Below are 12,164 nucleotides of genomic sequence, written 5' to 3'. Positions count from 1 at the left end.
TTGAATAATGTTTTTTTTGTTGTTGTTTTTTTTCTTATTTTGTGACTCTTTGCCAAAACCAACTTTTACCAACCCTTGGGATGCAATGATACAATCCTTTGTATCATATTTAAGAGCTTGCATTTATGAGGAAGCCTAGTTCGGATGTTAAAAAACCACACAAAAGCCCACACATACAGTGTAGGGCCACTCGCCGGCAGACTCAGAGTGTTATTTAAAGATTTATTTTGAAAGAAAAAAATGCTCCTCAAGATGATTATCAGTCATTTTTATAAAGTATCGAAATACAGGCAACTGAGGTATATCTGTCTTTCTACAGGTGGAGTGTGTGAGAGAGAGAGGCAGAAAGAAAGAAAGCCTGAGGGAGAGAGTGACAGTGACAGAGAGACATGAAGCTTGCACGAACAATGATGAAAACAAAAAACAGGGAAACAACAATGTCTACAGGTAAGACATGGAGAGTGTTGTACAATCTGAAGAAGTGGTCTACATGATCATGGCGCATCATTCATTGCACTAATTTTTATATAAAAGGCAAAGGCAATTTTTTCACAATTAATTACCTTGTATCACAGCCTCAGTTACATTTTAATGTAGAAAATAAAGCCATACAAAACGATGAATCCTAAACTAGGATCCACTGACTTGATACAACCTTCAAATACTGCATTCAGAGAAATGCATGCACTATGAAAAGTTCATTAGGTTCCAGTAAAGACTCAGCTTTCAATTTAAAATAATTAAGATAAACATTCCTTCAAAAGCATAATTATGATATTATAATGTGTCATTTGACTTTTGCTTCAGTGTGTAAAGTAATCATTAAAAAAGGGATGGTAATATGGCGATCAAACTGAACTAAACTCAATACCACTCACATATCTATCTCTTAAATATTAAGCTACAGTCAGCTGCCAATTAGCTTAGCTTAGCATTAAGAATAGAAACATGGGGAAATAGCCTGGCTCAGTCCAAAGGTAACAAAATCCACCTACCAGAACCTCTAAAGCGCACTAATTAACACATTATATATCATTTGTTTGCTGTACAAAAACTTTACAACCAGTAGAGACAAAGTTAATGTGCCTAGCCAAAACTGTCAATTTAGCACCTTGGTTTTCTACACATTAAACAAAGATACAATGTGTTAATTAGTGAGCTTCAGAGGTGCTGGTATAGGCAGAGTTTTTTAACCTTTGGATAGAGCCAGGATAGCTGTTTTCCCCTGTTTCCAGTCTTTGTGCTTAGCAAAGCTGACGTTTCTTGGCTTTAGCTTCATATTTTCCATACAGAGTGGTGTTGCACTTCTGGTCTAACTCTCGGCAAGAAAGTGCATTTCCCAAAAATGTAGAACTATTCCCTAATGTTAAATTTTATTATTCTTTGTTCTCTTGTGCATACACGTACACACTCTCACACATAGTAGCACAACAAATCATGTAAGGCATACTGATTTGCTTGACAAATGTAGGCAGCATACATCCACACAGAAACACACAGGAGGCTCAGTGAACGTATAAAAGGGTCTGGTGTCTGTCGATTGTCAGCTTAATGATTCATGACCAGTTGTCATCTTAAAGGCAAAAACTTCATTTTGGTTTATTTGACATACTGCTAATGATCAGCAGCCGCCTGTCAACTGCAGTTAAGTCATTAACATTAAATATAGAACAGTATTGTGTAATACATGATCACGGTTAAATACTTACTGGTCTATTCAACAAAATAAAATCTGATTTTCTGTAATAATTTACCTAATCTAGTAATATGTATTAACAAAGAGTACATTACGAGTACATTGTAGAGTGTATCAGCATGTAGATGAAGGCTGAAACCAGCTGAGGTTTTATGAGAGGCATACAGCTCAGTCCCACATACAGTACAGTGGTTCAGCCCTGTTACATGTGTATGAGTGTGAGTGGGTGTGTGGTGTATTCATATGCCAGTGAGTTTAAGCACATTTGTCTGTCTGCCCCTCATTTGCCAACAACTTGTACAGTATTTCGACTGAAACACACACACACACACACTCACATATACACATTGGCAGACTCACAAATGATGAGTAAAACAAGATGAAAATTGAGAAAAAAATAAAAACACAAGGAGTGATTGTATCCAGTGAGAAGCAGAATATTCAGGCTGATTGAATGAACTACAGTATCAGAGTCGGAGAGACAGTGCTCCGTCTGTCCGTGAGGGTACAGTCCACTGCTGTTCTCAGAGGAAATGCATACTGCAGTGTCAGTCCACCAGCCCTGGTCCATCCAGTAAAGAGCTAAGGGGAGCTTCCACTTCCCTGTAGCCCCCCAGGAGTGCTCCAATAGTCAGGGGGGAGAGGTACTGTAGGGGACAGGGACGACCCACTTCGGCACAGTCCCCATCCCAGAAGTCTGTGGATCACCACACACGGCAGATGTTGTCAGGGACCATGTAGTTGCTCTTGTTGCAGCTGAATGCTTTGGCAAATTCTGGGAAATTCTGAAGGGAACCCAGAACCCTGTGAAACACACAGAGGGAATTGTTGGTTGGGGGTAAAGTTGCTGCACATTACTTGAAATTGAAATTTATATGCATGTTTTTTGTCAAGGTTTTAAAATGTCATCTATTTTGTTTCCTTCCCTTTGCAACAAGCAAATGGATTACTGATATAAAGGAAAAGTTGTCAGTGTGAATTTACCTGAATTTCCCTGGACTGTGTACGTCTACTTTGATGGAATTAACAGCTTGTTCTGGTCGGTGTGTACCACACCATACCTGGAAAAGACAGATTAAGATTTTCTACATTAGACAATTAAATTTATTATATCAGCAAATCCTACATTCATCTAATCATGCATCCGATCTTTCAATCACCCATCTATCAATCTATCTACCAAATTCTCAAACCATCCATCCACCCAATCTTTCAATCATCCATCCATCCATCTATCCATCTATCCATCCATCCATATATCCATCAATTATCAACTCAATAATCCAATCATCAAGTCATCAATCTGGTCATCCATTCATCCTTCCATTCACTACCTGAGCAAAGTTGAGGAAGAAGAGTTGATCATGGGAAAGGTCAATTCCAGGCAGTGGTGGCTCTTCTCCATGCTCCTTCACATAGTTCCTATAGGCCTACAATAATAGCACAAGACCAATGTTCTTACATTATCTTACTTCAAATTTTTGCTGACAATAAAAGCCCTGCCAAAAAACATCCCATATTATACTTTATTAAATGACTTTATGTACCTCATAATATCTTTCCTGAATCATTACCATCCAATGGTTAATTCGGAAAATAAGCAATAAAGTGAGCATATTCAATATCAAATTAAAATGCCTCTTCTTCCTGTTTGGTTTTATTTTGTTGTCTTCAACATAATGTTTAATTTCCAAGGATATTGCCTGTAAACTCTGGAAACTCTGATGCATTGGGAGATTTCATGAGTTGAGCTATTTGGTGAAGCGTGCATGCCAAATCTACAACTGCGTTGTTATGAATTGGAAACAGTCTGGTCTTTGAGCTTATTGCAAAAAACTTTGCAGTACAGACTTATTTTAACTATATTTTCAGCATTTAAATCAACAGTTAAAATTACATCCATGTCACATCGTCTTTATGGACGGAAAAACTATATATGTATATATACAGTCACATTTCCTGTATTCTTTTCCTGTCAAAAGAAGAACAAAATTTACAATGTAAATGTTTTGTAGAAGAAATACTTGTATGACATCATGGTTTATCTGAAATGAGGATATTTGTATTTTTTTATTGCATTCAAATCTGTCTGGGCCCCTTTTTTGTTCACCTTGGGTCAAAACTGATGAAAAACAGCGGCAACATCATTTCCTTCATTGTTTACAAAGTTAATGAGCCAAATCAGTGACCTGGCAAAATGACACATCTATTAATGTTAGCGAGCAGACGACAATAACCACAGACTAAATTCCGTCATCTGTAAACCTGGGCTCTTAAATCAAGTTTCCTCACTGTTTTCAGGCTCTTTACCTGATATGCCTGCCGTATCCCTCCATTGTCAGCAATGTTCTCCCCGAGGGTGTTGTTACCATTTAACTAGAGGGGGGGACATAAGGAGAGAGAACACAAAGATTGAAAAGGGCAAAGAGGGAGACTGTAATTTTTCCTGTGTATTTCAGCAAACCACAGATATCACTCTTTGGGATACAAGAAATCATTTTCCCAGGGGACAAAAGAAGTATTGTTCAAAGCAATAGGACCGACGAAGCAAGATAAATAGAGGGAGAAGGATTAATATGTCAACACAAAATATTAAAGACACCTGAAGCAGAGAAGAGATGAGGCTGCAAAACTGGGGGAAAGATAGAAAAATGTAAAATGGATCTGCTGGCAAAGATGACAGGAAAGCAAATAAATGAGACAAAACAAGGTTTGGGATCATATTTGAGAAAATACTGCTGTAAATTCAATAAACTCTTTGAAAAATTAGCGAAGAAGAAAGAGAGAGATCGTCTACCAGGACATACATGAAGTCCATTGGCCAGGTCCCAGGAGAAGTTGCCATACTGATCCACAATACACTTTGAGAGCTCCAGGAACCTCTGAGTGGAGTCTGGTGTCCACCAGTCCTTCAGGTCACCATCCTTATCATAGTTACGACCTACAAAATAGAGAAAAAAAGAAAAAGAAATGTTTGTGACAATACTCTATGTTTCCATTCCATTTCATTTGTTTCTATTGGGTTTCTGGATGGCTTACAATTGTGGATATCAGTATAGAAGCATCCTGTCTTCTTGAAATCGAACATAATTACTTCACATAACCCGATGAAAATTAGTGCGGTGAAGCATTTGAAAGCACTTTTTTGTAAAGTGGTACCAGTTACAGGGGAGGGGGGGTTGTATCTACCCTAAAGACCAATATAATCTGCCAAAATAGCACATGAGAGGAACAGAAAAAGTGCAGAAAATCATACCGTTGTCATCAAAGCCATGTGTGATCTCGTGACCGATTACCATGCCAATGCCACCATAGTTGAGAGATTTAGCCTGGCCTTTACTGAAGAATGGAGGCTGGAGGATACCTGCAGGGAACACTGACACCAGGGGGAAAAAAAATATTTATCTTTACAAAACTTTACCGAATGTTAAAAATATATATGATATCAGTGTTAACAACTGAATGTGTTTGCATGTGCACATATGAAATACCTATTTGGTTTTTGCTGGATGAGTAAAAAGCGTTGACAACAGCAGCTCCAGTTACCCACCTGCAGAAGACAAGGAGGGTGGAATTAAAGTACAGTACATTAATGAGTCCTATAGCACAGCATAATTCAAATTCAGTGAAAGATATTAAAATTAACCTGTGGTTAATAATAACCCTGCTAAAATTAGCAGTCCTGCTGTGCTTAGTGAAAGGCTGAACTGTGTCTGTGAGTAGGAGTTCATGTGGGAGAATGTGAATGCACTATGCTAAATGCAAGACTGTGTGTCACACTACAAGTACCATAAGATAATAAGTCATTTATTATCAGCTGTTTAAATACTTAACATTGAAACTTTAAACTATTTCACATCTGAAATAAGCCTGTTTGCTGAGCATAAATTTAATTCTGCCCCCACGGGAAATCTTACTCCTCTTTGTTGACTTTGACTCTGAGTTTCCGCAGGCGTTTCTTCTGCACATATTCCAGGTTCTGTAGGATGTTTTCAAAGTACTCCTCTGCACTGTAGCTCAGCTAACACCAACACACAGCAAGAGAAACAGGGGGATTAGTCTCATTGAGAGCTATCAACACCCAGTCATATATTCTCAAAGCTAATAAAAGCCCAGAATTCACCGAGATGTTTTCATAGAACTGATATGCAGCTACAATGAACCCACTCTGTATTCTGTTATATTCACTTAGTGAAAGAAGAGAAATATTCATAATCGCATCTTTTAAAACACTCACATCTTTGTACTCATTGTGAAGGTATTTATCATCCATGATGTTGTCAGAATAGCCGATTCGTTCCCGAATAGCTCGGGCCTAAAGAAACAGAGAGGAGAAGATTTGACAAACACATGTCTCAGTTATCACATATCCTAAAGAATATAATTCAATACAATGCAACAGACAGTAAATATAACCGATACCTTCTCCTCAGCTGCTTTCTTGGTCTCTGCATCCATCCAGGCCAGGTCATCGAGGTTACTAATGAACACTTCTCGGATATCTTTAATCATCTCTTCCATCTGATTCCCCCACACACACACAAAGAAAGAAAAAGACAACAATCACAAATATGTCACTCTATACTGTATTTCTAACATTAAAAAAAATTCAACACTAATTGACTGTCAGTCCAATACAATAAATGTCTTTAACATTGTCCATGGTGTGGGAGTATTTCCTCATTGGAGAGTAAACAGTGGAACGCTAGTTCCAAATTCTGCAACACATTGTGCAACAAAGTCATAAAAATACACCTCCCTGAATTAGGCCTCATCATTACACAGTCACATATCAATGTAGAAGCACACGGGGTTACACTCCCTCTGTGGAGGAGTCTGGTGACCTTGGGTAGTATTACCAGTAGTGTAATGATGTTTGTGTGATTAATATGACAGATGGAATCATAACAAAAATATAATGAACTATTTTTATGCGTTAATAAAAGGGAGTTAGGCAATCACAACCAGAATTACATCACTTTTAGTGACATTTAAAAGTACATAGTGTGCAAAAGCACAAAAAGGTTTGGAGACATTTCTGCTTATTTACAGAAGGCTTTTGTTAAAATTCTCTTCAAATCACAGAAGAGGTACTTGAGCTTAATGTTTCACCATCACTGTGATATATTAAATAAACAAGTTATGCTATTCTTATTAGGCAAATAAATGTGTATAACTGCACAAATATTTCTATGTCAGCATATTTGACTTCACATAAAACACTGGCAGAACTATAGTAGTCTCAAGATAATGAGATTTTCTATTTTTATATGCTGATTCACACAGCAAGGTGCTCCAAAATCCACATCAAACCTGTGGTGTAAGTTTAATGTTTCTATAATGTATTGCTCTTGAGTTACAGTATTTACAAGAATGAGCCTGCACACAGAGAGACAGACAGACTGACTGACGCTACCAGGATGGCATAATGCTGTGCTGTATGCCATGGTCATCAGACACTGAATGACAAAAACAGCCAAGGATTTTATGTTAAAAAACTAAACAAAAACTGACTAAAGATTCGTGGCAAAAACAAAAAAGAATAAAAGTAAAATAGGAAGAGAAAAATCAAAAACTGAGGTGACAGCGAAGGTCACCTTCCCAGATCCCTCTAACCACAGTTGTACTCTGAGACCGCAGCAAGCTGACAGAGGCATTCCAGTGTCTCATCACATCAGCAGACCCCTTGCTAACACGCTGCATGACCACTCGTACAAGTCACTGTGGTTTGCCACAAATCGGCAGGGACCATACCGATGAGGCTTTTCCAAAAACCTTTTAGCATACAGCCTGTGTGCATTTGGATGTGAGATTGGGTTGTGTGCATGTAGTGATGTTTGTGGCTGTATGTATGTGTGTCTGTTTTCATGTCAAATCAAACAATGTAATTTACAGTGGTCAAATGCAGGGTTTATATAAGTAAATCTCCTAAATCTGTATGTATCATGATAGTTTGCTTTAAGATATGCAATGGTTTTCCATTTAAGGCTCTGATCCACTGCTATTCAATTTGATTTAATTTACTCTGACTCCAAATAAAACACAATAATGTCTATTTAATTTAATTTTTGGGTTATATTAAAGCAATTTTAAAATAGTTATAAATCTTTGGATATGGGATATCTTTGCATGATTTACAGTTAAAAGAAAACTCCTTATTTGTCTTATGACACTTTATACAGCCCCTCACTTTAGCCTCTGTCTGATACAGGCTGTTTTAGCTCCTCTCTCTTTCAGACACCCTGTAGTTTCTGTATAAACTAAATAAGGAGTTTTCTTTCAACTGTAAATCATGCAAAGATATCCCAGATATCCCAGCCCCAGATTTTTAAAAAAAGTCCTGGAAATGTACATGATACGTCTCCTTTGTGTGTTTAACTGTTACTTTGAATTAAAACCAATGGCTAAAACAGGGTTTAAAAATACTTAATACAACAAAGTAATAACAGTCTACAAGTAAAGGTCTTACATACCAAATCATTTAATAAAATTGGTGAATTATCACCGTAAAAAATACAGTTCAAGAATCAAACTTAAAAGTACTCATTATGCAGAAAAATGACACTTGTGTGTGTCATATTAATATATATTTCATTTTTGGATTATTATCATATTTCCATTAAAGGGGAACTATTATGCTCATTTCCAGCTCTATATTTTTATTGTGAGAAACCATTACAGTAGCTTTGCATGTTCAAAAAACTCTTTATTTATCTTATACCGGCCCTTTATCCAGCCCCTCAGTTCAGCCTCTGTCTCTTAATAGGCAGTCTTAGCTCCTGTCTCTTTAAGACCCCCCTTCTGATGAGCCCACTCTGTTCTGATTGGCCAGCTTTCTGGAAGCCTGCTGAAGGGCAGCCGTACCAGAGTCGTGTTGAGTTACAGCCAATGAAAACCCAACATTTCCTGCTTTACTGCTTTATATTAAAAGCTTTTAAATTACTAAATAATGGGAGACTTTTATTGTTAAGAATTTACAGGAAACCAAACATGTTCCTCACCAAATTACCAGAGCTTTGTTAGCGGTACTAAAAAACAGTCGAAACAACACCATATGGAGATCTTTGGAGCTATTTCTTCAGTGGATCAGTTCGAAATAATGCAGGGAGGAATAGTACAAGCAGAAACACTCATAGTGAGATGTTTGATGGAGAGCTGCAGGCAACCAGCACATCTCCAACAAGTAAACAACTTATTTTACTTTGCTGTGCTGTGTAATGGAAAAACACTCACAGCGTGCCAGCTCAACTCAAGTCATGGGTCGATGTGATGACCCCCAAAACAATGGAAAAATGCTATAATGTTAGTGGAGCAGAGCAGTGAACAGATGACCATATAAAGAAATCTGTCACAAGCCGACATCAGCTCAGGCTAAAAGTGGAAAAAAACAGTGGAAACCAAGTGTTCAGAGCAATCTGAAACCAGTAATTTTTGCTCACAGAGATAACTGCTACATATGTTAACCTCATTATTTGACACTTTGGCAACATTTAATATGAAAATTCGAAACTGTAACATTATATATATGACTGAAAATAAGGAAAAGCATAATAGGTTCCCTTAAATGTGTAAGTTGCACTTTACTGTTGTAGCTGGTCAAGGTGGAGCGGATTTTAATTGATTTATTTACTTAAGTGCTGCAAAGTTTAATCCAAAACAAGACTTATCATATTTTATAAGATGATCATATCTGTATGTGAAATTTATACGAACAAAGTCACTAGTGAGCAGTTAAATAAATGTAGTACAGTAAAAAGTACAGTTTTTTCCTGTAAAATGTAGTGAAGTACTAGGATAAACTAGCATAAAATGGAAGTGCTCAAGAAAGAACAAGTACCTCTTAATTATACTCAGTGGTACTACTGTAAATGTACCTAGATACTTTCCACCACTGATCAGATGTCAAATATACCTCTCAGGCTGAATGAAAGTTGGTAAGTGAGGAGTGCAGCATGTGTGCCAGCCGAGGTCAACTCAGCAGACTTCCACATATACAGTATATGTATGGCAATGTATTTGGGGAAAGGGGTGTTGATATGTACCTGCACGGTCAAAGGAGTTGTGTGTCACTTCTCTCTCTCACACACACACATGCACTCACATCACATTTACACAGGATGCAATGTGAGATCCACATGCTAGAGTAGGCAAAGGTTCAGAAGATGACAGAGATTTATGGTGTGTGAGACACTCAGCATTACGACAGCAGTACACAGTCACGGAGATGCACTCAATCTGACTCACATATACACAGTTGTACACTAAAGCATGCACACACAAAAACACACACACACACACACACACACACACACACACACAAGTCAAGATTTACAGTGTGGGTGGTGTGGGCATGACAACAAGGACACCTTTTTCAGCTGCTTTCAATGGGTGCAGGCAAAAAAAAATACAGTACAGTGGTGGAGACACAAGACACAAAGGTGACAAAAACACAGGTGAATAAGAGGCAAAAATAAATTCAGTGGGATGTGACTAAAACACATGTTCTCATACTGTATTTCTGAATAACAGAATACATAAACACTCTCACACTGTGGCTATGGAAATGCATGCCCTGAGATTCATTTCTGCAATTGAAAACCAGTCCCAAGGAACAATAAACACTAAAACACCATATTTAAATATATATAACACAGTATGTACTGTGTCTAAATGATTCCCCTTTTGTATGATACAATTATGGGATAAAAGGTAGACTAACTGATTCCTGTAATACCTTTTTATCCTGCATTTAATGTAATCTAACCAAATGATATAAAGTATAATCCATCCCCTACTGACCAGTTCTTTGCTCTTTTCAGAGAAGGCCTCCTGCACATACAGTCGCCCTACAGCATTGTCCATGTTGCTGTTGACGTAAAGTGCACACTGTCGCCACACTGCTGCCTCTGACGTTGTACCAGACAGAGCCTACAGGGAAAGTAACAAGGCACAGATCAATTAGAGATGGAGGATAAACCACTCAGCATATTGGTTAAAGAGGCTCATGGCAATTTTTTATTTGCACCTCCATTATGCATTAATGGCTATAAGAAATTGGGTAGTGGGGAAATGGTTAGATAAGGAAGAAAGTTAAGATTAAAGAATTATAAATGTGAGGAAAGAATATGAATGGGGCTGAATGTGTACATCTAGTATTATTAGAATTTAATGTTGGCCGATTAAGTAACACAAAACTGAAATATCTCAACAACTTTTAGATGGTTTGCCATGAAATTTTGTACAGATAGCCATTGCACCAAGTGGACAAATCCTAATGACTTTGGTGATTTTCAAACTTTCCTCTAGCACCACCAGCAAATCAGTTATCTTGAAAAATACAATGTCTCAATATCTACTAGATAGATTGGCTCAAAATGTCATGTAGTTATGACCAAATACCTGCAGAACTAATTCCTGTCAGCCTCAGCTGTACTTTGTGTTTAGCACTAATTAGCAAAATGTACCACTCTACGTTAAGACAATGAGCATGGTAAGCATTAGAGTGACATAAACATAAGCATTTTAGCTTTGTCATTGTGAGCATGTTGCCATGTTAGCAGTAGCCTTTACTATAAAATGTCTCGCACTTTATGTATCTTGGTCACAATTCTTTAAAATTTAGGGGATCCTCATCAAAAATGGCTCTCTTATCTGTTAAAATTATATACTGCCCCCTATATTGCTATTGTTTTTTTTAAAACTGGATATTGGTATTCGCCTCAAAGATCCAGTATCAGTTGGGCTCTTGTGTTTATCCTCAGGCAAGTTCAGTGTCAGGGCCCTGGCAGTGTACCTTGCGGAAGGCTTTCCTGGTCTCTCTGTATGCTTTGCTCAGGCCCACCACCATGTTCATAGCAAAGCGCCACACCATGTAGTTCTGCAGATCCCTGCAAGGAGAGGAAGGATGTTCAAAGAAACTCTCTTACTCATTCAAAGCTACAATATATCAATAATGGGTGAGCAGCTGTTTTCATTGCACGCTGTGCACTCCCGCCCCCACAAACACACTCACAATTGGGCTATGTAACAAACACAAGCATGCCTACACGTTTGCATACACAAACACGGCTACAGGCTCATACAAACCCACAAACCTCTTGGTGTATCTGGCCAAGATAAGGTTGAGTCTTCTGTAATAGTTGGGAGAGTAGTTTATGACCTTCTCTGTGTCAGGAACACTGATGTTGACTGTATCCATTATCTTAGCTGTGAAGTAACTCCAGTCAAATGGCTTCAGGCCAAGCCCAAAAGCACAGACATGGAGAAATTAAAAAAAACATTAGAAAAAGGATGGAACATGAAAAAGAAACAATAAATGCTGACAGATAAACAGTTATTTTTACCTGTGATTCAACCTCAAGGGTGAAGTTGGCTTTCAGATCACCCAATTCCATCTTGTTGTAAAGTAAGACTGGGTTGTTACGATCCTCTAGAGTATCAGTAGCCTTGGAGAAAGAAAGACAGCAAG

The 12,164-nt window shown here is 37.9% G+C and overlaps 1 protein-coding gene across 3 annotated transcripts in view; it reads right to left on the bottom strand.

Annotated features, from left to right (window-relative positions):
* Positions 1 to 208: 208 nt before the first annotated feature.
* Positions 209 to 12,164, bottom strand: part of LOC121898191 (neprilysin-like) — a 32,919-nt gene continuing 20,963 nt past the window's right edge. For 2 of the 3 annotated variants that reach the window (XM_042413093.1, XM_042413094.1), the window contains exons 10-23: positions 12,040 to 12,141; positions 11,791 to 11,927; positions 11,490 to 11,583; positions 10,496 to 10,624; positions 6,119 to 6,217; positions 5,934 to 6,011; positions 5,614 to 5,717; positions 5,188 to 5,246; positions 4,953 to 5,072; positions 4,504 to 4,637; positions 4,007 to 4,072; positions 3,031 to 3,126; positions 2,681 to 2,757; positions 209 to 2,500 (exon numbers count right to left, since the gene is read on the bottom strand). In XM_042413093.1, the coding sequence (XP_042269027.1) occupies positions 2,401 to 2,500; positions 2,681 to 2,757; positions 3,031 to 3,126; positions 4,007 to 4,072; positions 4,504 to 4,637; positions 4,953 to 5,072; positions 5,188 to 5,246; positions 5,614 to 5,717; positions 5,934 to 6,011; positions 6,119 to 6,217; positions 10,496 to 10,624; positions 11,490 to 11,583; positions 11,791 to 11,927; positions 12,040 to 12,141 (1,395 nt within the window). In that variant the 3' untranslated portion in view covers positions 209 to 2,400. Of the gene's footprint in view, positions 2,501 to 2,680; positions 2,758 to 3,030; positions 3,127 to 4,006; positions 4,073 to 4,103; positions 4,361 to 4,493; positions 4,638 to 4,952; positions 5,073 to 5,187; positions 5,247 to 5,613; positions 5,718 to 5,933; positions 6,012 to 6,118; positions 6,218 to 10,495; positions 10,625 to 11,489; positions 11,584 to 11,790; positions 11,928 to 12,039; positions 12,142 to 12,164 lie in introns of those variants that run through there. The other variant, XM_042413095.1, reaches the window with a different exon arrangement.

Source organism: Thunnus maccoyii, chromosome 6, assembly GCF_910596095.1.
Source record: "Thunnus maccoyii chromosome 6, fThuMac1.1, whole genome shotgun sequence".
Lineage (NCBI taxonomy): Eukaryota > Metazoa > Chordata > Actinopteri > Scombriformes > Scombridae > Thunnus > Thunnus maccoyii.
The sequence above is the reverse complement of the archived record's forward strand: the minus strand, read 5'-3'. Positions and strand labels throughout refer to the sequence as shown.